Consider the following 27,540-nt stretch of genomic DNA (forward strand, 5'->3'; position numbering starts at 1 on the left):
GGGAATACAGTATCGTGGTCCATGTGGTGTATAAATACATGAACTTGAAGGGAAAAACTACATTCATCCTCGGGTGTCACTTCAACTCAGAAACAGCTGGACAGAGAGACAGAACTCTTGAGCATCTGCAGAACAAACGGAGGTTCTCATGGGGTCCTGAATTATTCAAAACCACCCCAAAGTCTCTGACTTTGGTCTGTCCTACGATTAACCAAAAGCCTACAATTTAATTTGGAAAGTGGATGACTGACTCAAAAGCAGATCTGAATTCAGTCTCTCTTGAGAGGACGTGATTCTTTTGGTAACCTTTCTTTTTCTCCTTATTGGCAATTAAAAAATGTCAAGGGCTTCCCTGGTGGCGCAGTGGTTGAGAGTCCGCCTGCCGACGCAGGGGACATGGGTTCGTGCCCCGGTCCGGGAAAATCCCACATGCCGCGGAGCGGCTGGGCCCGTGAGCCATGGCCGCTGAGCCTGCGCGTCCGGAGCCTGTGCCCCGCAACGGGAGAGGCCATAGCAGTGAGAAGCCCTTGTACCGCAAAAAAAAAAAAAAAAAAAGTCAAAATATTTACACGGGTAGAGGACAGCTGTTGTTTTTGCCTGTCTTGCATCTAAACTTTCTTTCTTTGAATCCATTCCTCCCCGCTCTGAGTCTTTTTGATTTGGAAAGGACTGAATAAGAACATCCACCTCCCCCTCCAGACACAGGGCTGGGAAGTAACCAGGTTTCACCCATAATTTTATTTCATGCCCTTGAACTGAATGACAGATTTAGGAGCATGTGACCCCAAACCAGGCCAATACAACTCAGTTCCTGGACTTTTGTAGGAATAATTGAGAAAGAGGAGTTCTCTTTTCAGTAAAACTATTAAGCTGGAAGCTAGGAGTATGTAATTTGGATTAGACTGGGGCCAACTCACAATCTGGCTGAGAACGAAGGCAGAGGAGAGCAGAGCAGAAGCATGGAGCAAGGCTTCATCTCGATGAAACTGTTTGAACACCTAGATTTAGACATGCCTAAAGCCAGATACTGTTGAACTTCTCAGTATGTTAGCCAAGAAATTGACCCTTTCGCTTAAGTCCCTTTTATTCGTGTTTCTACCATTTCCAAACAAAACAAGCAAACCTGAATGATACGGCCTTGCTGCTTTATTCACAAAACCTTGGAAATTTACAGGTATTACCTCAGGTGAAAGCCTCAAAAGAAGTCATTTAGGAGAAACTGAAGCCCAGAGAAGAAAGTTGACCAGCAGCTGTGGTCAGAGCAGACGCAAACCCACCGACTTCACCTCAGGATAAAAGTGCACTGATCAGACCATGGGAAATACACACACACACACACACACACACACACACACACACACACACACTGAGAAAACTACCTGTCAAACAGTAGGAGTTTAGCAGAGACATTCATAAACAAGCCAGCCTGGGATGAGGCTTTTCTCCATCACATGGAGGAATTGGGTCCCATTTCTCTCTAGTTTCTCCTCTGATTGAGGGGGAAGGGCTAAAATTTCTGCAGAGGTAGCATATGTAGCCAGTGAGAGATATTACAGAGTTAAAACAGCGGGAGCCCTGGGACTTATGAGCCCATGGAAGAAGGGGCATCTGATCACAAGTCCTTCGAAGGCAGTGATCAGGATAATGATCACATTTCTCTGTGAGATAAAGAAACTCAACCTAATTCTTCCCCACTCCAATGTGGAAAGACTATTCCCTGACCTAAATTGTGTAAGTTAAAATGTCTAAACATATTCCCTACTGCTCTCCCCACGTTAACTCCCCACCCCAAACATCCATTAGAATCTGTTGCTGTCTAGTTGGTTAATAATATTCAGTTGGACACCTGAGTGAGTAAGATGTAGGCTAACTGGGCTTATAAATCTCTCAGCTATAAGTGCTGATGAAAAATAAATTGAGCAACACTTTTGTCCGTTCCTATTGAATTGAGACTGTTGAGGCTCAGTCAAAGAGGTTTTTGGCAGCCTGAAAACAATCCTGGGAGAGTACAAATTAACTGGAAGAAGGAAATAGGGACTTGCATTTTTTGCTAGTAAAAATCTTGGCATCAGAAAGAGCATACTGAGGTTTTAAATTACCAGATCAATGTTATCAGACCCGTCAATCACATCCTCTGATAAGAATCCCAGTGCCATTTTGCAAATATGCCAAAGTAAAATCATTAAAAAATAATAATAATAAACTGATGGATTTCACTAATCCGTGATAGACAGTTTTGATATCTTTATGTCAATCTATATAATTATAATTTTTAATGAAAGCCAGTGAATATCTACAGGAACCTATGTCTCAATGCCAACTTCTTAAATGATATAAAAGATAAAAATATTCTGGAGTAGTTTGGAAGTGTGATTTTTATAGCTACTATTTTGTTAAAGCTTAACAAATACTACCAAAATGTGATAAATGTCAACCGTTCTATATTAAAGTGCGACTTAGCTAGCCTTAAAAAGATAAATGAAACATAACTCCTCAAGATTTATAGTTGTTTCTCAAACACTTGCATATCTTTCATCTAATTCTGCTTAAGCATCCCATAAATCACATAAAACCACCATAAAACCCATATGGTTTGTCCTGACTTTCCCTTATTCAATGTTTATTCCAGATTAAAGCCACTCCCGTAAGCTTAGCCAGTCTGGCTAAAGAGACCCTTATGGGATCACATGCAGGGAATCAAGGAATTAATAGCTTAAGCACGCCTGCGGAGACAATGCCTTGGCTGGTGTTGGCAGGAATCTCTTCTCCTGTTCTCATCTCCTAGTCTCGTATTTTCAGCATATTTCCAAACACTCTCAGCACTCTACTAAACTGTGCTTTCCACTTTCTGGATTGGATCAAAAGTGGGATTTCTGCATGTTGAATGTAGTTATAGCCAGGGATGTGGGCTACGAACTAAACTCAGTCCTATCCAGACCCGAAAAATTAGCTCTTTCTGCTTTTTCAAATGGGGAAACCATGATCATTTACCCAGAAAGAAAAAATATTTAACGATCTTATTAGCAAGTTTGAAAGGTTAAAAAAAATCATCTGGGATTCTCTAGTGTCTATGTCCTCCCCCAAAATAACAAGACGCATCTCTTCTACTGATAATACAAATCTGATTAAAGTAATTTTCATTTATTGGATCTCATCTTCTGAATATTACTCATGCTGATAATGTGAAAAGAGGATTAATGGTCCCTATAAACTCATTTTTGGGGAATCAGTCTTTTGTCATTCTTCTTGATACTTTTAGTGAAAATAAGCAGACATTTTTAGTGTTTCAACTTTGAAGGCAAGTCCCAAATTGTAGATGTACTTGAGAGCCGTGACGCTGAAGAACCCGTCCATGATAGCATAGATACCTCATATCATCTCCTGAATGAGGGTTTGCTGCTCATCAATTATCCGCAAAAGTAAAAAAAAAAAAAAAAATCACTGAGAAAAACATTAGAGTCAAACCTAGATCCCCATGGAGTAAAGACCAACATAACAGCGCCATATAATTTTAACATATGTTACCAGTCCTGCCTATTCAGCTCCTATCACCAATAGCAGCTTACATTTCCTGGGTGCTTAATACGTGCAAAGCACTGTTGCAAATGTTTTACACGGATTCTCTCAGCTTAATCCTAGCAGAATGCCACAAGATCAGCACTACGGTTCTACCCATTAACTACAGATGGGAAAATGGAGGTTTGGAGAGGTTAAAAAATTGGCTTAACCAGCCGTCCTGATTCCAAACCCCTGCACGATCCATAACATAATATTGCCTCCTCAAAAGAATGCTTTTGTCTAATGTTCCTTGTGTGTTGTCCACAGTGATTGGCACAGAGTACATGAGTATTGACAAAAACATATGTGATGGATTGCACTTACCCTGACGGGATTCGATAACTATCCTGTAGGCAGTGGCATGACGTTGCACCTGCCAGCGAGCACACACGCTGGTTGTTTGGATCTGGTCTGCCTGAAGATTGGTCACACCCAAAAACACTGTAGTGAAATAGAAACATAACTATGTCATATTGCAGACAATGCCACAAATGTCCCCAAGTCTGAATTAACATGGTAAAATTCGAATTCAAATTTCCGTAGCCAGTGGTGGGAAATTCGTAAAGTCACAATAAATTAGTGCACAAAAGATTAACTATTTTATAACTTAAAAAAGCAGTTGTGGGCTTCCCTGGTGGTGCGGTGGTTGAGAGTCCGCCTGCCGATGCAGGGGACGCGAGTTCATGCCCCGGTCCAGGAAGATCCCACATGCCGCGCAGCGGCTGGGCCCGTGAGCCATGGCCGCTGAGTCTGTGCGTCCGGAGCCTGTGCTCCGCAACGGGAGAGGCCACAACAGTGAGAGGCCCGCGTACCCCAAAAAAAAAAAAAAAAAAACAGTTGCAAAACATGATGTATGATAGGGTCTGTCTGCTATTTGCAAACACAAAAGAAAATATATATTCTGGAAAAGACCAGAAGCAAGGGTAGTAAACTTATGGGTGATTTTAAATCTTTCCTCTTTATTTATGTGTGCTTTTAAAATATTCCACAATTAATATATAATACTTTTATAATAAAAACGTTTAATACGATATACACTCATCAACCACTGAAAGATAGTCATGGTTTAAATGAAAAGGAAGAGCAAAGCAGACAAAGGGGAAGTCTTATTCAGACAGAAGCAGTTCACACCGACTGGTCTTCAAAACATGATTGAATGAGAATGGATACGTATTTGAAAATTTAAAAAGGAAAGATTTTACACAGATAAAAAATAATCAAAAGAAATACACAGATTCTTATACTCTTAGAGCAAACGCTGTGATATTCAAAAATGATTCACAGGGAGTTTATTTGGGGAAGCAGTAAAAATATTGTTTCTCCAATACAATAGAGGACTAAACATTCAGTGTTTATCACTTAGAGCCAAGCAGAAAGAGCAGAAAATTAAGAATGTTTACTTTCTCTAATGACCTCTGACTTCATCCACATCATTTCCTCATACTTCCCCTCTCTTTTAGCGACTTCATAAAGTTTAAAAATAGCTTATAATTACTTTTCAAGACAGTAGAGATAATCTAGACTAATCTGTTTGCATCTTGACATTATTCCTTTCTGTTAGGTCCGCAAGGGAAAACCTTCTTCCCTAAGGCCAATTAAACAACCCTCTCCCCCCAAGAAAAAAGGAAATCAATAACGATTTATATAACCACACTAAATTTTAAAAACACCTTGAATTAATTTATTTGCCATTGTATGGGGTTTTATCTTGCTTGGGAGAAAGAGAGAAAACAAATAATAAGCCAATCTAATTTTTACTTTAAGGGTAGACTATAAAACAGTTCAATACCCTCAGTCTTTTAAAATATATTTGGAATAATCACCACATTTAATAAAGGGGAGAAGAGGGATGAAACAGAAGGAAGAGGGGAGCAGAGAAAGGAGGATAAAAAGAGACAAGAAAGAGTAAGGAGAAGAAAGACCAATAGAAAATCATGGACATAAAACATGGCACAAACAGAAAGGGTAATCTGGAGAGGAAAATGAAGATAAACTAGAGGAGAGAGGTAAGAAAGGGTAGGGAAATGCACAGGGGACTCCAAGCTATTCCTAAGGAGGGACTGAGGGGTTGCTATAATGGCACAACACAGGGAAATTACTTGCAGTTTACAGTAGTACCTAAAACAGTATCATTTCAACAGCCAAGTACGAGATCAGAACCACAGGCCAAAGCCTTCCTAGGTCTGTTGAAGACAGAGACTATTTCTTCTGAGATTAAATTGATTCCATATCTAGCCTTTAAAATCTAAATATATTCCATAAAAGAGAATTCAGGAAGCTTTCTCTAATGAAAGGATAGGCCCTATATAAAACATAGTTGCCAGATATAGGTGGCTTGGGGTTTGGTCTAATATATGCCTCATCCTTACAAATTCCTTTTATCGGATTAATTTTTTGATTAGCAGTCAGAGTGAGATATGGCCCAAATGCATAAAGCACAATTATTACAATAATAATAGTGGCTATTCATTGAGTGCTTGCCATATGGTAGACACTTTTTATACATTATCTCTTTAATCCTGCCAAGCAGCCTGTAAACAGTTATGATTGTCTTCATCTCGGAGTTGAGAAAATTTAGGCTCAGAGAAGTTAAGTAATTTGCTCAAGGCCTTAGCTAATAAGTAGAAGATTTAAGGTTTATACTTCTGATTATACCATGATGATCATTCTCGAGTATGGGGCATGTACTGTTGATAGCACTCAGGATAATTTCAGTGATCACACAGCCAAACCCTGTTTATTTTGGTCATTTATGTATTAACCTTTAACATGTATTGAAAATACTGGTTTTCTGTTTAGAGTCATTTGTGGGTTTTAAAAGCATTTAAGTAAAAAAAAAACAGAAACTGTAAGTCCATTTAAAGAAATATATTAAACAGATGGTGTGGAAGCATAACAAACGTCAGGAATATGGAACATATGTGCTGGAGTTGGAAAACACTGTATTATGCCATGGGTGTCTGCGAGCGGTGCATGCCAAGGAGAAGTCCCAGATGGTGAGCAGACAGCATGTAAACCCTTCAAAGATACAGAAGGAAGTCTTTTGAGTGGTGCAAGTATCTTTTATGGATGGGGTGTGTATGTGTGTGTGTGTGTGTGTGTGTGTGTGTGCGCACACGAGATAGTGAGAGAGAGAGAGAGAGAGAGAGAGAGAAGGGGCAAAGGCTTTGAGAAAAGGCAAATTTCCCCCGGCTCAACTTTGATAGCTTTTGGCCGCATCAGGCTATACAGGTTGGTTGGAAAATTTCACCTAATTTGAAAAATACCAGCAAAGACTTCCCAGAAGGAAATCCCATCCACCACCATCAAATATATTGGAATGCCAGGTTCTGACATTCCGTCTGCCAACCAGGACTCTGAACTATAGCCCTGAGTAAGGAGCACACCTTTCTTTCCACGAAACACCATCCAGAAAGGGCAAGGCTGAGGAAAAGAAAAACCAACCGCCAAGTTGAAGCAGGGGTTGAGTTATAGGGAAAACAAAGCAGCAAAACCACATGCAGGGGCTGAAGTGACAGGACATCAGTCTTACGTGTTTTCACCACGCCTGTTAGAGCGTCGCTGAAACCTGAGGCCTGGGAAGCAAATATTTTCACGTTGTAGTCCATCCCACTGAGGAGGTTTGTAATAAGGATGGTGTTGATGTTAGCCCCTACGAATGTTTCCAGCGTTGGGCCAGCAACTAAGAAGAAAGAGTGTATTTCAGTTATAACAGAATGTGGAAAAATGGAAACACTCCTGAAGTAACAGTACTTATTCCACTGTGTTTCAGATTGTCCCAAAGGCAAACGGCAGAGCTGGGGTTTGAATCTAGCCCCATTTAGCTCCAAGACTTACATACCTGACTCCCAGCCTAAGGCTCTTTTTAGGCAACTAGTTCTTCCCCTAGTACTTGAAGAAGCTGGCCCACCCCACAATCCACCACCCACCATGGTGCGAGGCCTTCACAGTGGAGCTCCTATCGTTGTCATAGGCTTTGGGGCATGTGCTAAACAGAAGTCATTTTCAGTCACCCCACCTCAGGCACCTAGCTTTGTCCCCGGACAGCATGCAAGTGGCCTTAGCAGCAAATTTTATCATGGACACTATGCCATACCTTGCCACATGGGGGACCAGCATATATGTTACCATTATGGGGTTTATCCACTCCTCTTATGCTTTTTAAGACCAGACAGATGACACTTGTACTCCAAGGCCCTTGACTATCTGGCTTCTTTGGGCTTCTACATTTTCATCTCTGTTTCAACCCAGCGGAATCTCTGATCATTAAAAACACTCCATGCTATGTCCTATACAAGTGTATTTACCTCCTGCCTCTTCCCCATGTGCTCATTCTTTGAGCGCTTTGACTCAATAAGGTCCTAAAATACTTATCACTTTACTCCAGAACCCCCTCCTTCCAACAATATATTTATATTTTTCTGTATGTATGTGTTATCTCAGCAGAGATTTTCCCACACCCCCAACTCTCAATGCAAATGACGTCATACAGTTCTTCCACTTGACCTAGAACCGGATTTTTCAACCTCAGCACTGTTGACATTTTGGGCTAGATAATTTTTTATTCTGGAGCTATGGGGGAGTAAGTTGCCGACAGTGACTTGTAAGATGCTTAACTGTACCTGCCAGAGGCCAATAGCAACTCCCTACACCCCAAGTTGGGATAGAACGTAGACAACCAAAATATCTCTGTTGGGCAGCAAAACTGTACCAGTTAAGAACCACTGGCCTAAAACAAAGCTATTTTCCCTCAGAAAATCTGGTAAGTATTTATAGAATGGTCCAAAGAATAAATTCAGCAGGGCTGTTTTGCAAATGAACACGTGCCTCAGGCCTAAAGAAAAGAAACAAAAAAGTTGGTGTTGGATCCCAAGGCATCAGTTTTGAGCAAGCTAGTGCCTTCATGGTATATTCTTGCTCTTTCATTTTTATGGTTCATAGATATGTTTGTCTGGAGAAGTTGGAGGCGGAGTATTTTAACTGTATGGACCTAGATAATGGGACACAATAGAAAAGTCTGGAAGGTGTTTTAGAGGCAAGAGCTACATCTCAGATGACAGATTGAGACTCACAGAGTTTTTGAGGGCAGAAAGAGCTTTTTAATGACCCAGAGGAGGATTTTTAAATTTTCCTGCCAAATCAAGAGAAATAATAGGAGAATCCTTTCCTGCTGAACAATTGGAATACTGAAGGCCCAGGTCCAGAAAACTGAGAAGACGCTTATAATATCTATTTTTAGCCTCCTGTTTAAACTTCATGAAAGTACTCAGTGTCAGGAGATGATACTGTAACAGGTGAAGTTGCACATGGTCTCCACGGGCAGATGGACCAAGGGTACAATCTCCCCCATCTGGGTCATTCTCCTGCCTTCAGGAAATAATGATGTGGGAAGTAAGGACAGAGGTAATCAAGGTGGCTGAGAGGTTTATGAGAAAGTCTTTTATTACCACAATCTTAGGGCTCTGATGAATTTTATACCTTAACGTAGTTTCCAAAATGAGGAGACTGAAAAGTTGGTAAATGGAGTTTTTCCAACTAATTCAAGAAGAGGTAGAAGAGGAATTAGAGATTACAGATTCCAAATACTCATCGAGCCCTAGAAGCTTCCTACTGCTATGGAGTCAAGGCCGGCTTAGGCAGCTCCTTGTCTGGGGTGTGTCTAGGTCAGGCGTAAACTAAGTATATATTCTGCTCGTTAGCGTATCAGTTATTTTTACGTAAGGTCATAAGTTCAAAGCCTTTTTTTTTTTCCAAAATGGTAAGAGACTCTTCCCATTTCTTAAAGCCAAAGATGAAACCAAACATAGAAAGTAAAAACAAAAATAACCTATCTTGAAAGACAATAATTTTTTAAAAAGCGTGACTTACCACTGACAGGTTTATAGACAATCCTATAGCCCTTTACAGGGGAAGATGGGGGATCCCATGTAATGCGCAATCTGTTATACCATTCTTCTGAAACCTGTAAGTTTTGGGGACCAGAAGGTGGCACTGGGCAGGAAGGAAAATGAAAAAAGGGGGTTTAGTGTGGTTTCCATCTTTACAACCTACCCTGTGGTTAACAAAATCTAAGATATCTTCCCACAATGTTAAAAATACTGACAAGGGAAATGTACTAAAACACATGGTAAGAAGCCTTTGAGAATCCATGGTTATGTTAAATATTAAATAATAGAAAATAATTGTTCTTGTGGTAAAACAATTTTTTCTGAAGATCAGCGGTTCATTCAATGAAATTTGCGTTCCTTCTTCAGTTACTTTTAAGTAAAACTGAATTGTGTTTATTAAAAAATTTCTGTTGACACACCACTCTGTTTCACTGTCAAAGGATGTTTGTACAGCTGTATCAAGGATGATTAGATAATAGTAATGATGGTAATTCTCAGAGGTAAGATGCTGATGATTTTTTTTGCTTTCATCTTCACATTACCTATATTTTTTGAAACTTTATATCATCATCCATCAATTTTTTGTCAAAACATTAAAGCCATTTATATGAAGGACCTTTGTAAAATATTGTGAATATTGATGGATATTATCATTATCATTATCACTTTGTTGTTGAGAATTTAGTTGTGTTGACCACTGCTTAAAAAATGTGGACCATCCAAACTTATTTCAAAGGACACAGTTTGAAATAATTTTACTGTAAAGATACTGTTAAATGTGATAGTATTTCCGTAATGAAGTTTAAGTCATATTTCTATAGTAATAGTCTTTAAATAGTTTTTATTTGTGTGAGTGTATCATGGAACTCTCTTACAAATTATGTTATTTTAAATTTTTTTAATTTTTATACAATTTTTAAAGGTTACTTTTCATTTACAGTTATTACAAAATAGTGGCTGTATTCCCCGTGTTCTACAAGACATCCTTAAGCCTATCTTACACCCAATAATTTGTACCTCCCACCGCCGCACCCCTACATTTCCCCCCCTGCACCACTGGTAACCACTAGTTTGCTCTCTATACCCTTGAGACTGCTTCTTTTATGTTATATTCATTACTTCGTTGTATTTTTTAGAACCCACATATACAAATTATGCTAATTTTTAACATGTGAAAATTAAAAGTAGTTCTTCGAGTCCAGGTCATCAGCCTTGATGGAGCCCCTTTGCCTTCCCACTGCCTTCCTCCCCTCCCCCCAGCAGTGGTGGATTTAAGGTAATTTTATGGAACTTTAGAGTGTTACATAACAAAATCCAAAACCAACTCTAAAGAGCAGAATTTACTATGCTACTTTTAAACCACTCTTGCCTGCTTTTTTTTTTTTTTAATTTATATTTAAAAGCACATGGTAGATTGCTTTCGGTAGTATAGCCATTTTCAAAATGTTGATTCCTCCAATCCAAGACCATGGTATATCTCTCCATCTGTTTGTATCACCTTTCATTTCTTTCATCAGTGTCTTATACTTTTCTGTATACAGATCTTTTGTCTCCTTGGGTAGGTTTACTCCTACGTATTTTATTCTTTTTGTTGCAGTGGTAAATGGAAGTGCTTCCTTAATTTCTCTTTCAGATTTTTCATCATTAGTGTATAGGAATGCAAGAGATTTCTGTGCATTGCTTTTGTATCCTGCTACTTTACCAAATTCATTGATTAGCTCTAGTAGTTTTCTGGTAGCATTTGTACAGAAACACAAAAGACCCTGAATAGCCAAAGCAATCTTGAGAAAGACAAACGGAGTTGGAAGAATCAGGCTCCCGGACTTCAGACTATACTACAAAGCTACAGTAATCAAGACAATATGGTACTGGCACAAAACATAAATATAGATCAATGGAACAGGACAGAAAGCCGAGAGATAAACCCACGCACATATGGTCACCTTATCTTTGATAAAGGAGGCAAGAATACACAATGGAGAAAAGACAGCCTCTTCAATAAGTGGTGCTGGGAAAACTGGACAGCTAAATTAATTTCTAAACAGTGAAATTAGAACACTCCCTAACACCATACACAAAAATAAACTCAAAATGGATTAAAGACCTAAATGTAAGGCCAGACACTATAAACCTCTTAGAGGAAAACATAGGCAGAACACTCTATGACATAAATCACAGCAAGATCCTTTTTGACCCACCTCCGAAAGTAATGGAAATAAAAACAAAAATAAACAAATGGGACCTAATGAAACTTAAAATATTTTGCATAGCAAAGGAAAACATAAACAAGACAAAAAGACAACCTTCAAAATGGGAGAAATATTTGCAGATGAAGCAACTGACAAAGGATTAATCTCCAAAATTTACAAGCAGCTCATGTAGCTCAATATCAAAAAAAACAAACAACCCAATCTAAAAATGGGCAGAAGACCTAAATAGACATTTCTCAATGAAGATATACAGATTGCCAACAAACACATGAAAGGATGCTCAACATCATTAATCATTAGAGAAAGGCAAACCAAAACTACAATGAGGTATCACCTCACACCAGCAGGAATGGGCCTCATCAATAAATCTACAAACAGTAAATGCAGAAGATGGTGTGGAGAAAAGGGAACCCTCTTGCACTGTTGGTGGGAATGTAAATTCATACAGCCACTATGGAGAACAGTATGGAGGTTCCTTAAAAAACTAAAAATAGAATTACCATATGACCCAGCAATCCCACTACTGGGCATATACCCTGAGAAAACCATAATTCAAAAAGAGTCATGTACCACAATGTTCATTGCAGCACTATTTACAATAGCCAGGACATGGAAGCAACCTAATGTCCATCAACAGATGAATGGATAAAGAAGATGTGTGACATATATACAGTGGAATATTTCTCAGCCATAAAAAGAAACGAAATTGAGTTATTTGTAGTGAAGTGGATGGACCTAGAGTCTGTCATACAAAGTGAAGTAAGTCAGAGAGAGAAAAATAAATACCATACGCTAACCCATATATATGGCATCTAAAAAAAGAAAAATGGTTCTGAAGAACCTAGGTGCAAGACAGGAATAAAGGCACAGATGTAGAGAATGGACTTGAGGACATGGGGAGGGGGAAGGGGAAACTGGGACGAAGTGAGAGTAGGAGAGGCATATATACACTACCAAATGTAAAAAAGATAGCTAGTGGGAAGCAGCCACATAGCACAAGGAGATCAGCTAAGTGCTTTGTGACCACCTAGAGAGGTGGGATAGGGAGGGTGGGAGGGAGGGAGATGCAAGAGGGAAGAGATATGGGGACATACGTATATGTAAAACTGATTCACTTTGTTATACAGCAGAAACTAACACACCATTGTAAAGCAATTATACTCCAATAAAGATGTTAAAAAAAAAAAAGCACATGGTAGATGCTTCATAAATGTTAGGTGAATAACTACTTCTTTACTTCTTAAATTGCTGTTTAAGTCTGTGGTTCTCAACCGTTTATTTAGCAGCAAAATACCAAAAGATGCTAGAAATGCCAATATGCTGATCAAATCAATATGCCAACATATGGAAAAAGTGAAATGAAGAGCTCGGTGCTGTCCCACTGCTCTGCTCTTCCCTTTCCTTCTCTCCTTCTACATGACCCCTAAGGAAATAGCCGTAGCAGCTCATGTGGCTGCTAATACTCTGATCCGGACGATATTTAGCAAACTGTGCAGGCTTGGTGTGAGCGTGGGTGGAGGCCCTCATAGCACGGGCCCGGGGAGGAGGGGGAGATGCCAACGCTGTCGAAGGAGGAGCTAATAATACCCATTTGCTCAGCTGAGCAGAGTCAGGACTTTGGGTTTTGCAGCTACAGAATTTTAATAACTTTTATACTTAATTAAAAAATCCATACTTAGGGGCTTCCCTGGTGGCGCAGTGGTTGGGAGTCCGCCTGCCAATGCAGGGGACGCGGGTTCGTGCCCCGGTCCTGGAGGGTCCCGCATGCCACGGAGCGGCTGGGCCCATGGGCCATGGCCGCTGGGCCTGTGCGTCCGGGGCCTGTGCTCCGCGGCGGGAGAGGCCACAAGGGTGAGAGGCCCGCGTACCACAAAAAAAAAAAAAAAAATCCATACTTAGGTGCCCAGGTAGAGAATTCAGCCCTTGCTACCATTCTGCACCTAATCACACATAATGGCTTAGTAACTGTGGTAGATTGAAGATCAGCCCAGGTTTTTTGTCCTTCCTCCCACTGAGAGGTGGAAGGTATGATGCTCTCTTTGAATTGGGTTCTATGACCACCTTGACCAACAGACGACAGCAGAAACGACATTGTACTAGTTCCAAGCATAGCCCTTAACTGTCCTGACAGTTTCCACTTTCCACCTCTTGGAACTCTTGCTCTTATAGTCCTGAGTCATCATGTAAAAACCATGACTATCTTGCTGGAAAGACCACATGGAAACATGCTAAAATGACATGAAGGGGCCCAGCCTCTGGGCATCTCCACCAAGATGCCGGGCATGTGGGTAAAGTTGTTTTGGACCCTCCAGACCAACCCAGCCACCAGGTAACTGTGGTCAATACTACGTGAAACAGAAGGATTTTCCAGCAAGGCTTGCCTAACATCCTGACCCACAAAATCAAGCAATACAATAAAATGGTTGCTGTTTTAAGCCACCAGCTTCTGGGGTCATCTTCATGCAAGTAGCATCACAACAGTAATGAAGACAACTTAGACTCTGTGGTGCTCTGACCATGTGTTTTCATGCATGCTTCTCACTTGATCATCATGACCAAGACATCTACAACACACATGCTGTGCTGCCTTCTCTGTGCCACACAGCACTGTAGGAGCTTGGTATATGCAGAGATGACAGTACAGGTGAGGTCTTGGGACCTTATGATGCTGCTCTCCAGGGATGGGAGACAGACAGTGAACAAATACATGAGTAAGCAAGAAAGTATCAGATAGCAAATAGGGCCATGACATGACCAAAAACAAAAAAACGATAACAAAAACAACCCAGGATGATATCAGAAAGAGTGGGAGCTGCTTTGCATGGGTGGTCAGAAAAGCCTGAGCAGGTGACATGGAGCTGAGACCAAAATGACAAGAAAAAGCCAGAAAGGCAAACATCCGGGAAAGGATATTTCCTACGGAAGGAATGGCTAGTGCATAGGTTCTAAGGCAGAAACAAGCTTAAAAAGTCCAGTGAAGAGCAGGAAAGGAGGTATGGCTGAGGGAACTGTCAGGAGAGGAGATCAAAGAGCAGGGTCCAGGTCACCTAGGGCCTTGGAGGGCCTGGGAAGGACATTAGATTTTAGCCCGAGTACAATGGGAAGCTGTTGGGTGGCTTAAAATGAAGGTGTGACATGAGATCATTCATGTTTTCAAAAGCTTCTCAGGCTGCTGTGAGGAGAATAAAGGATCCAAGAATGGAAGCAGGAAGACTCATTCGAGTGGGAGAGTGGGGCTTGGATTGGGGATGGAGTTAGATGAAGAGAAAGTGGATAGGCACGTAGAATGTATTTTAGAGACTCAGCAGGACTTGGGATGAATTAGACGCTGGAGGAGTAAGATGTAGTTGTATTTTAAGTCTTAGGTTTTAGAGACAAGAAAACGGAAGCCCAGATCAGTGAAACAACTTGCTCAAAGTCACGCAGCTTGAATGTGTGAAGACAGAATTCAAACGGATTTTCTCTTTCCAAATCATTTTTGCTCTTTTCACCCCGCTGCACTGCGGCTACCCGGGCGGGTTGCATTACACAGGACAAGCATTTTCACCTAATTAGTCAGCTAGTGACCACAGGGGGAAAGCTTCACTCACAGGTTTTTCCAGGGGCAGAGACACTGACCCCTTCTCCATCATCGTAAATGGGAGTCACTGTGACTTTGTATTCAGTATCGGAAAGCAGATTCTTCAGAAGGAGATTGTTCTGGCTTCCAGGCACCATAACCTGAAGAGAAAAGCAAAGGACCGTGGTCTTAGTTAAGACTTTCATTCCTGCTGCTCTATTAATGCGGTGGGACTGTAGGCGTGCTGAAATAATTAGAAGCAAGGAGATGTGCTTGGAGGGTGATGATAAGAAAGAAGGGCATTCATGCAAAAGCATTTCTCTCTGAAATTCCCCTCAGAACACTCCTTAGTTTCTAATCACTAATACGGAAGGCTTAAATTTGAAGCTCTTAAGCCCTAAGGGGTGGTCTTCTCTCAACATCTTTTCAGTATTTGTAAAGCAGCCAGAAGAGAGAATAATCTTCCTTTTGGAAAGCAGGTGTTTATGGCTTAGGAGTGTTCATTCTATAATCTAGCCCGCATATCACATTGGATTCTACTTGAAATCCTCTTGAAAATTCAGCCTTCCATTCTTTCCCTTTCAGAGATCATCTAATCCCAGTATTTTAGAAAAGGGTGGATGCTAGCCAAGAACAACATTACCACACATTAAATCCAAGATTTCCGAGTTGGAAGATATTTACCAATGACACTAAACAATGTCGCAGCTTTTTTATTTCTGAAAGGAGATGTCTTCCTCAATCTGAAATCACCATGCCTCTGACTCTAAAGGCTGCATAAAATAAAATGCAGCGATGGGGTGGACACCGCTCGAGCATCAGTGCAATGTTCCATGTGGCTCAGCAGTGCGAATCCTGGCATCTCTAAAAGAATATGTGGACCAGAAAAGCCACATGTTCTCAATACTAAAACCACAGAACTTTCTGCCTAGGCTTCAGCAGTGCGATGCTGGCACATCTCTGGGCCATTTAAAAGACTTAATCATGGTTGGAAAAAATGCTAGGTTGTAAGAACTGACCCAAACGCATTTAAGGGAGTCACAAGACTGGGACAGCTGGAGATGCTTTTGGATTCAAGAGCTGGGTAAAATGCCAGCAGGCAAAGGGCATGCTGTCTACTTCTGGATGAGGGAAGGAGCCTATAAATCATGGAAAAAGCCCTCGAAAGCCTCGAGGTGAACTCAGAAGCAGCTGTTGCTAAGATACTGCTAAGCTCTAAAAGCAGGATTTTTTTTTTTAATATGAAAAAGGAAGTCTGAATTAAGTGATTTATATTAGAGTAATATGATTTTCTCCTCATGTGAAATGACACTGAAATACACCGGATGGTACTGATGTAGTCCTGGGAGGGAGATTTTATAAAAGGAGCTCTGTTTTATTCTAAAATGAGTTAGATAACCCTGGCATTAAGAACTTGTAAAGAAAGAACTGTGGTTGCCCTGTCTTGTCTTAGCCTATCCATGCAGCTTCCTTTAGGGCATTTCTTTTCAATATAACCCTCTGGAGCCCAGAGCCTGGGCATTTGTTCCGAGCTGTCTGCCTAGCAAACCACCCATGATGATGTTCCTTATATAAGGTCATCCCTCAAACTGAGAAGCACACGGCCTTGGAACCAATCAAGTTTAGCCTGTAGGGTACTGAAAAGCAATGGGACCATTCCGGAGGGCTCATTTTTGCTTGCCAGGTAGTAGTTGCTGTGGTTTATAATAACAGCCCTCATTTAGCTAGCTGCTATTATCTGCCAAGTACTACTCTAAGTATTCTAATGTAGTAATTCAGTTACTCTTCACCACAACCTTTTGAGGTAAGAAGTATGATTACTCTCATTTTACAGATGGAGAAACTGAGACCCACATAGCTATTGGGTTAAAAAAAAAAAAAGCCATATTGAAATCCTGAATATCTGGCCCGAGCCTTTTTTTTTTTTTTTTTTGCAGTACGCGGGCCTCTTATTGTTCTGGCCACTCCCGTTGCGGAGCACAGGCTCCGGACGCGCAGGCTCAGCGGCCATGGCTCACGGGCCCAGCCACTCCGCGGCATGTGGGATCTTCCCGGACCGGGGCATGAACCCGTGTCCCCCTGCATCGGCAGGCAGACTCTCAACCACTGCGCCACCACGGAAGCCTTCCCGAGCCTTTTTAAATCACTGCCCTCTACCCCACTTGACTGCTCTAGCAAACCTCTTTATCCTAATGATACTCATTCCCAAGAATAAAATGTAAACCTCTTGGGCATTCAAAGTTCCTTCTACTTGACCTCTGCTTGTTTGCACAAAGCAAGGTAAAGATAGGTGCCCACTTAGAAGATCTAAATATACACTTCTCCAAAAAAAGACATACAGATGGCTGAATAGCACATAAAAAGAGGCTCAACATCACTGATTATTAGAGAAATGCAAATCAAAACTACAATAAGGTATCACCTCACACCTGTCAGAATGGCCATCATCAAGAAGTCTACTAATAATAAGTGCTGGAGAGGGTGCGGAGAAAAGGGAACCCTCCCAAAGTGTTACTGGGAATGTAAATTGGTTCAACCACTATGCAGAACAGTATGGAGGTTTCTTCAAAAACTAAAAATAGAGCTACCATATGATCCAGCAATCCCACTCCTTGGCATATATCCAGATAAAACCATAATTCAAAAAGATACATGCACTCCAATGTTCATTGCAGCACTATTTACCATAGCAAGGACAAGGAAGCAACCTGAATGTCCATCGACAGAAGAATGGATAAAGAGGATGCGGTACATATATATGATGGAATATTACTCAGCCATAAAAAAGAAGGAAATAATGCCATTTGCAGCAACATAGATGGACCTACAGATTATCATACTAAGTGAAGTCAGACAGAGAAAGACAAATATTATATGATATAACTCATATGTGGAATCTAGTTTTTTTAAATGATATAAATGAACCTATTTACAAAATAGAAAGACTCACAGATTGTGAAAACAAACTTATGGTTACCAAAGGGGAAACATGTAGGGGGCAAGGGATAAATTAGGAGCTTGAGATTAACATACACACACTACTCTATACAAAATAGATAACCAACAAGGACTTACTGTATAGCACAGGGAACTCTACTTAACATTCTGTAATAACCTATATGGGAAAAGAATCTAAAAAAGAATGAATATACGTATATTTATAATTGAATCACTTTGCTGTACACCTGAAACTAACACAATAGTGTAAATCAACTATACTCGAATAAAATTTAAAAAAAAAAAAAAGATAGGTGTCCATTAAAGACAGATGCTACAGGTCATAGCAGATGATGGTTTTGTTGAGAAAACAATTCTATAAAAGACGCTCATGGGTAAATGAGGTGCAAATCTAACCAGTGAACTTCATGTTTTTAATTTTTTCAGAAATGCAACTTCATGTCTGGCTCCATTATTGTCCAGAGCTCTTCAGAGCAGCCTGGATCCCATCCATCCAGCAAGCTGTTTCCACAGTAGAAGAGGATTCCCCACATCTCAGTTTGTTCCTATCTTAGAAAGTTCTGTTTCTAGACAGTGATTTTCATGCCTTCTATGGTGAAAGACTAGGTAGGGCTAGTGCCGTTATGTTTTAATCTCAGTCCCTGACGACCAATATTTTTATAAAATACAGTAAAACAAAATCGCCAGAAAATACGGTCATATTCTTGGACGTTCCAGCAATGTCAGATTGCTGTAAACGTTTCTAAGCTTAATCTTAATACCTGAACTTATCTTGTAAGAGACTGAGCCACATTCTGATTTCTTGCAACTCAGAATTCAGGACATGGTTTTAGATTTTTACATGTAGGTTCTAGAAAAGCCTGGAATCCTGATTGGCCTTTCACAAATTAAGACATGTGAGACCTCCCTCCCCTGACAACAAAATTCAGGGCAATGTCATTGCTACGTCTCCATATTTCTGAGCAGAGTTGAAAGTCAATCCTTATGAAATATTTGACAGGGGGTTTTACTTTCTAAGAGTTCAAAAGCTTTTTATTGGGAATATTTGGTAGATTTGATTATACTTAGAAAATAAAGAAATACTTCACTTAACCTCAATTGGAAAAGTAAATTTAATTCCCCTTGCTTTATATATATTAAAGCCTGACTTTGGTTTACAATATACCTATACTATTCTCTAACTTCAATACTTTAGCTTATCATTTCCTCAGGTAAATTTAATCAGCTTTTATAGTTAAGGAAAATTTGGAAAGATGGTAAGAGGCATTTCTCTTATCCAGACATTTCTTTTCTCACTTTTGTAATATGGTTTAGCCATCTGTCCTTCCCTGCCTGCATCATTATTTTAAGATATTCATTTGGTTGAACCTGTCTACAAAACAGAAACAGAGTCACAGACATTGAGAACAGACTGGTGGTTGCCAAGGGGAAGGGGTTGGGGGAGGGGTTGAGTGGGGGATTGGGGTTAGCAGGTGAAGCTATTATATACATAATGGATAAACAACAAGGTCCTACTGTATAGCACTGGGATGATAAACCATAATGGATAAGAATATTTAAAAAAAGAATGTATATATTATATATATATGTATAACTGAATCACTTTGTTGTACAGCAAAAATTAACACATTGTAAATCAATTATGCTTCAATAAAAAAACAAAAAAAAAGAAAATATTTAAGATATGCATTTGCTGTGTGGGACTGAATATAGATCTTCAAGTTCCTGACCTACGTTGGTTCTATAATCTAAATCAAGATGCATGCACTTTCTGTCTTCAGTAATAATAATACGTTACATTTACATAGTAGTAACATTTCATAAGACACTGAGATATAAATTCTCAATTACTCCTCAGGTGAGTCCTTGAAAATATGCCTGTAAATTAAGAGTGAACAAATCCAATTTCATTGGAATTCACTATAGGGGCTTGAGAGTTAAAGAATTCTAAAGTACTTTCTTCTGTGGAGCAAAAATATTTCTGCACAGTAAATAATCACCATCAAAGTTATCAATATTTTTCATTTTTATTAAGGGTTTGTTTAACTGGGGCACATGTGTGTTGAAGACTTTTGATCTTTTCTTCTTCATCTAGGTGTCCAAGTTTGTTTCAAAATAAACAGTGTGAAATGAAAGAAACTAGCAAAGGGAAAATTATCTAGAGATAATCCAAAGTAAATATTATTATTATTTTACCTTGCATAGCTTGTAAGTGCATGCACAAGATTAAACTGTAACTCATTCCAAATTAGCGGGAATAATTTAGCAAGAAGCTTAATGTGTTTCTTGGTAAGAGAAGAAACAAAAACCAAAACAAAACTCTCACTCTGGGAAGTTTTTATGGGTTTCATTTTAGGGACTAAGTTAAAATATGAGGGCAATAACAGGGAAAGTAAAACATCCAAATTAGGTCTTTAGTTACCACGGCTAAGCACAATTTTAATTTTTTTGAATTTTCCAATCATGGATTATTTGAAATCTATGATCTGAGTGAATTTATAATTCAACCTATTTTGTTCAAGTGTCCATTAATTTTTCCAAAAGTACTCCCAGACCGATTTCATGGACCTTCTGCTTGTTCACAGTGGACGTGGTTACTGTCCATTGTGTTATCATTATGTTCTACAACAATTCATCCATCAGCTTGAAATTAAGTACTTTCCTGAGAGACTCTTGAGCTCAAACCATGGTTTATGTATTGATATCATACAGATACAAATAATTTGCCACCAAAGGCTTTATAAGTAAGGAAAAGGAAGAAAGGATAATAATGCTATTCTTTTTTCTTTTTTCTTTTTTAAATATGGAACGCTTCACGAATTTGCGTGTCATCCTTGCGCAGGGGCCATGCTAATCTTCTCTGTATCGTTTCAATTTTAGTGTATGTGCTGCCGAAGCGAGCACAATAATGCTATTCTTGAACAATAATATATGTGGAGATTTCTTTCCTAGAGTGTCACAAATATAATGCAGCAGAGGGAAAGAAATGCAACTAATGAAGCTAAATAAAGCGTATTTCATAACTAAAAGGAAAAATTTCTCTTGGATACAAACCGGAGTTATTGGGCCTGATGGGAAGTGTGCCTAGGAAACAATTTTCAGGTTCTAGAGTAAAAGGAATGGTATGGTGTAAATAAAGAAAACATGGGAAGGCCACGATTAAGACTGTACCCAAGTTTTCCAAAAACACTAATTCAAAAAGATACATGCACCACAATGTTGACAGCAGCACTACCTACAATTGCCAAGATATGGAAACAACCTAAGCGTCCATCAGCAAATGAATGGATAAATAAAATGTGGTACATATACACAATGGAATAGTACTCAGCCATAAAAAAGAATGAAATCTTGCCATTTGTGACAGCTTGGATGGACTTGGAGGGCATTATGCTAAGTGAAATAAGTCAGGCAAAGAAAGACAAATACTGTATGATATCACTTATATGTGGAATCTAAAAAATACAACAAACTAGTGAATAAAACAAAAAAGAAGCAGACTCACAGATATAGAGAACAAACTGGTAGTTACCAGTGGGGAGAGGTGGGGAGGTGGGGAGTTAGAGGCACAAACTATTGGGTGTAAGACAGGCTCAAGGATATATTATACAAAATGGGGAATATAGCCAATATTTTGTAATAGCTGTAAATGGAAACTAACCTTTAAAAACTGTATAAAATTTTTTTTAATTTTAAAAAAATAAAAACACTTTATTTCTTAATAAAAAAGAGTCTACCCAGGTTTTCAATAGAGAAAAACAAATACAGATGAAACAACTTAAAGAAAACTCAACACATAAAAATCTAAATCCCACAGGGAGACACTCATGATTAAGAATACATTAGAAATGACTATAAATCTGCTCAAAGAGAGTCAATGTCAGTGAAAAATACAACTATTTGTTAATGGATGGCATTTCATTAGGAACACTTCAACTGCATAAAGAAGACCTTTGAGTTATGCTTCATTTAAAAACTTCTAATCAGATTCCCAAGGGCAAAAAAGTTATATATGTGTATATATACATACAGAATTTTATATATTGGACTTCCCTGGTGCTGCAGTGGTTAAGAATCCGCCTGCCAATGCAGGGGAAACGGGTGCAATCCCTGGTCCGGGAAGACCCCACATGCCGCGGAGCAACTAAGCCCAAGTGCCACAACTACTGAGCCTGTGCTCTAGAGCCCACACGCCACAACTACTGAGCCCGTATGCCTAGAGCCCGTGCTCCACAACAAGAGAAGCCACCGCAATGAGAAGCCCTGTGCACTGCAACAAACAGTAGCCCCTGCTCACCGCAACTAGAGAAAGCCCGCGTGCAGCAGCAAAGATGCAACACAACCAAAATAAATAAATAAGTTTATATATTTAAAATTTACATTTCAAAAGTATACACACACTCACACACACACACACATATACTCACACACACAGACAAGTGTATAATGGACTATTTATGACCCAATTTTTGTGCTCTAACAAGTTGTCAAGGAAACAGAAGCAAAGCGGTAAAGAAGGTTCAGATGCTTTATCAATTTAAAGCAGGTTGTATGCGGAGCACGTTTCGGAGACAGAAAGTCATCAGGAGACCAGTTGTTAAGTTTGGATCAAGCAAAAACATTAGTTTCCAGAGAAATGAAGAAACGGGAGTAAAGCTTGCGTTAATCTCAGGAAATAGTCTCGTTAGCCTGGTTAGTCAGGAAACTTGTGGAGTTGCTAGTCAGCTGTATTTATACAGACCGTTCCTACCACTTCTTCGGCAGGGTCCCCTTGAGCAGTCAGGTAGGTCACCCTGAACTGCTGCACACTGCTGTCTGAAATGTCCCATTTTACCCGCAGGCTAGAAGTGGTTTCATCATCTACAACCAGGTTTCTGACTCCCGTGCGGAAAACTGGAATAAACACAACCAAGTATTTAAGGAACTTTTCATCCATCATATGTCAAAATGAGCTACAGAGATGATTTGTGGACATGACAACAAGTATCATTTAATGTATCTCTACCATGTAGACCCAGGTGAAGCGAGAACAACTCAGCTTTAGTTAATAGAGAGCCATGATACCTACTGGTAGCAAACAAAAATGGGCTTAAGAGATCTCAAGGTGAGATCATGGATCCCTCAAACCACCAGCTCTGTATATACACTAAGAAGGGGAACTGGGGAGCAGCCCTTAGACTAGGAAACCAGAAGGGGAGCCCAAAGGGGAGCACGACTGTGAGAACTTCACATTAGGCCTGAGCTGGAGAAGTGGGCGTGAGGGACCAAATGTGGTCAACCTCGGCGTGCAATCTAGCATCCAACACACATCCCATCACCTGCTCCCCCATTTCTGTTTTAACACTTGTCACTCAAAGCACAAATCTCCCACCAGGGCTGCCTCTATCCACTCAGGCCACATGGATTTCATCCTTCCTCTGAGATCTGTCCACACTCCTTCACTCGTTTTCTCTGACACGTTCCTTTTCATCTCCCAAAGTGACTGCTCTCTCATTTGTCCCATTGTTTCTTCTCCCTCTTGTGCCAACTTCCTTTCATTCTGTCCATCTCCATGGACTCTTTCTTCTCTTCATTCATTTATTCATTCATTCAGCAAACGTTCATTGAGCTTTTCCTGTATGTCAGACTGGTTAGGCCTTTAAGACATACAATGATCTACAGTCGACAAAAATAGTGAAAGTGTCACAGAAGAGACAGGAGAGTGACATTTATCAGGCAAAACTTTACCTACTAGGCTGTAGGTACAGAATGAGACATCTCACCTTCAGGGTTAGGAGTTCTAGATGGCAGGAGGATATGGGAAAAGCATGAAGCATATGGTTGAGGCCAGGAAGGGAAGCAGAACCCAGTCAGGAAGCATCTTGTATGTTATGATTAAGAGATGTGGGGTCATAAAGAAGGGCTCAGTAAAGGTTAACTGAAGAATGAATGAATCAGTGAACGAATGAATAAATGAATGGTATTGGAGATTCACTGAAAGGTTTTAGGTCAAGAAATAAATATCAACAAACTTGCTTAATCTAGTAGACTGTGACAACTAGTTGGGAGGTATATTATAACGGAGGGGAGAGTTAAGCTGAGAGAGAAAATAGCTGATGTAGGAACACCAATACACCAGCCACGGCTCAGTTACCCACAGAAATGCATGGAAACAATGATATGAATAATTCTCAACAGAAAGCAACAGGAGAAGGTACTGAGACCAAGAGTAGGGCAGAGACTCCTGGGGCTGGATACTAACGTCCTCTAAAAGATTAGAATGGGAATTCAAAACAAAGATGGGAAAAATAGAGAGTACCACAGTGATACTGATTAGTAGACGAGAAGACCAATTAGCATTTAGGGATAAGAAGAGGTTGAGAGCTCTGAGGGGAGTGAAATTTGAACTGGTATGCCCTGTTCCTAATCAATCATATAAATCAAATAAAACTGGGATAATATAACTTCTGTTTAAATCTAATTTTTCTTATGGGTAAACAGGCTTCTATTTGTCCTTACCTGATGTCACAGGCCTGGTAGGTGCTTCGGTCGTAGGCGGTTCTGTCCAAACACTGTCAACTAAAAAAATATTCCTCACTTTAAAATTCTGTAATGATGATAACTCTATACATTTGTGTATATCACTTTATAGTTTTCAAAGAAAAGTTCACCTATATTATGTCACTTGTTTCTCACAACAACCTTGACCACGGTTGCAAGAGAGAAGTGAGTTGTAAGGTAGACATTGTATCTATTCCACAGATAAGGAAACAAACCCAAAGAAGTTAGTTTCTAATCACAGATACCAGCCTTCATATAACCACTTGAATTACATCTATAAAATTGTGAAACCTCCCAGTTACTTTGAAATGGGGCATAACCATGGTGAGGAAAGGAAATTAAACAGTGCTATAGATCAAGTTGTAAAGGGGCTGCCAAATAGGACCAGCAAGGAAGACAATAAGAAGTGCATCTGCTATTTCTTGTATCCACCCTGGACAACCAGTGGATGGAGCTGCTGTGTGGTGATCCGCCTAGATGCCCTCTTCATCAACATACTCATCCAGCAGCTTCTGGAGTACAGCTGCCAATGGCTCAGAGCTCTGGTAACTGCCTTGCCTGGGGTTGCAGACTCTGTCAGGGGATGGCCTGCCTCCAATCACTGGGGATGCAGGGATAGAAAGGCCCAGCCCCTTTGACTCAACTTGGGACCACTCAGAAGGGTCATACCAGGTCCAGAATTTCTAATAGAATTAGCTGAGGGCTCTGTTTTAGCTTCTCCCTAAGTCCTATTTCCTTACAGATATATCTCCCAACTACACTCTTCAATAAACCTTCTGGATGCAATTTTCTACTTCAGAATCTGGCTCCAGGGAACCCAATCAAAGATAATTTAATATGTGGTTAATACCTCATACTTAAAAAATGAAGGGACAAATGAATCAGCAAGTGAATTTTGTGGATTCTTGGAACCACGATCAACTTGGGAAATTCCAGAAACTCTTGGACATTTTTGCCCTATATTTATTTGTTTGCTCATTTATAACTTATTTCATCTATCCATCCATCCATCCATTTATCCACCCATCCATCCATCCAACCATTCCTCCATTCAACAAATATTCATTGCACAGTTAAAATATGCCAAGAACTGTGCTAAGTGTTGGGGACATAATGGTGAACAAGACAGATATGGTCCCTGCCTTTAGGTGATGATAGACTAGGAGTCTAATAAGATGCTCCACATATTGCTTTCATTAAAGGTAAAAATGTATGAAGAGTTCTAGGGACAAAGCCTCTGTAGCCAGGAATAAGGCTGATGTGCAGGGAACCTGGTGGCGTGAAGAGTGTGTCAGAATAAATGGTCGGAGCTTGTGAAGTCCATCTTGGCCTGACCAAGACTTACGTGTGGTCCCAACGGCAGTCACTACCTCAGTCTCACTTCCACCATCCAGTACAGCCAACAGGGAAACTTCATATTCAGTGCCAGGTTCCAGGCCTTCAATAACATATGAGTCTTGGTCTTCTTTTAGGACAACCTGAAAAGTATTTGGTGCTTAGTAACTGGGTTTACTTGAATAACATAGGAAAAAGTTAAGAAAAAATAATAAAATGGAAAGATGTTATCCCGAGCGTAAGCAATAAGTGACTAAGCATCAACAACTTCAGGGCCGTTGAATTCAATTTTAAAGTCAAACCAGAGACTTTTTTCTTTTCAAATCTCTCAGCAACTAAACGATTAATATTGCAAAAGGGGCCTTTTTTGAAGTTTTTAAAAATTTCATTTATGACTATCAAAGAATCTGGAAATCCATAACATATATAACTAAAGCCCTAGCAAAAATGCATTTTAATTTTACAAAAGTCATATGATTTGACATTTGTAAAACTCCAGGTCATGGAAAATAGTAATTACTTTTGGGATTCTCAATGTGTCTTAAAACAAAGACCAACTCAAATGCAGCAGTGGGCATTCACTTCCAGATAAAACGCCCTGGATTAATTTTCAGCCTCAGACAACTCACTTCTTCAGTCTTCCCACCGTAGACTGGAATCCACATCAACTTGTGTTGCCCTTCATCAACTGAGAGGGGATGCCAGGTCACTCTAAAACTATCTGTTGTCACCTCATCAATTTCCAAGTATTGCTGGGCGGGAACTTCCTCTGTAAGCCAAGGAGGGAGATTTTGTTAGGGAACTGAGAAGGGAAGAAAACCATAACTCAAGCAGCTCCCCGGGGCCACAGGTAGAGAAGACCCTCTGGTGAATCTCTTGTGTTAGGAAAGCACATGGAAGCAGGGAAAGCAGCGCGAATTAGTCCAGTGTGGGCTTATGTTTCTGTTTCCAGCATTTACCCACAGAACGAGTTAGGAAGACCAGGGACACAGCAGATTTTTACAGTTTTCCTGGAATTTCCAGAACTCTTAGATTCTCTATTTGGCCCTTTTCATTAACTATAAAAAAAAAAATAAGACTGCCATATTCATTACTTTACAAAGATACTATTTTCCAAGTATTTTGAAGAAATTAACAAAATGATGCCCTAGAGGCCTGAGAAATGTAACTTTTAGCTTTATTCACGTTGGTGCCTAAATCACTCTCTAGTAATAAGTTAAATCCTAGAGAAGAACGTTCATCCTTTTAATCTTGTACATGTGGCTGCCATCAGGAGTGAAGTATAATTTATCAGACATCCATTATTTCACTGCTTAAACACTTCTGGGATGTACAACAGAGACCATAACATCTAATTACACCGAAAATGAATTGTCAGTCATTGATTTTTATTATATGAAATCAGAGATTTTAAAACTCTTTGACAGGATACCATGAGAATTCCAACTACAGTTAGCCCTTGCGAGATTTTGCAAAATTACTGAACTTTTTT

General features: G+C 39.9%; 1 protein-coding gene and 1 non-coding gene across 5 annotated transcripts in view; both read right to left on the bottom strand.

Moving 5' to 3' along the window:
• Nucleotides 1-27,540, bottom strand: part of COL14A1 (collagen type XIV alpha 1 chain) — a 245,298-nt gene that overhangs the window by 116,126 nt on the left and 101,632 nt on the right. For 3 of the 4 annotated variants that reach the window (XM_067711390.1, XM_067711389.1, XM_067711392.1), the window contains exons 16-23: nt 26,678-26,817; nt 26,059-26,191; nt 24,672-24,731; nt 22,915-23,066; nt 15,247-15,376; nt 9,427-9,549; nt 7,091-7,240; nt 3,883-3,999 (exon numbers count right to left, since the gene is read on the bottom strand). In XM_067711390.1, the coding sequence (XP_067567491.1) occupies nt 3,883-3,999; nt 7,091-7,240; nt 9,427-9,549; nt 15,247-15,376; nt 22,915-23,066; nt 24,672-24,731; nt 26,059-26,191; nt 26,678-26,817 (1,005 nt within the window). The remainder of the gene's footprint in view (nt 1-3,882; nt 4,000-7,090; nt 7,241-9,426; nt 9,550-15,246; nt 15,377-22,914; nt 23,067-24,671; nt 24,732-26,058; nt 26,192-26,677; nt 26,818-27,540) is intronic. The other variant, XM_067711391.1, reaches the window with a different exon arrangement.
• Nucleotides 20,971-21,077, bottom strand: LOC137210774 (U6 spliceosomal RNA). The gene has a single exon (XR_010936708.1). It is a non-coding gene; the product is annotated as a U6 spliceosomal RNA (small nuclear RNA).

This window comes from Pseudorca crassidens, chromosome 17 (genome assembly GCF_039906515.1).
Source record: "Pseudorca crassidens isolate mPseCra1 chromosome 17, mPseCra1.hap1, whole genome shotgun sequence".
NCBI classification, from domain to species: domain Eukaryota; kingdom Metazoa; phylum Chordata; class Mammalia; order Artiodactyla; family Delphinidae; genus Pseudorca; species Pseudorca crassidens.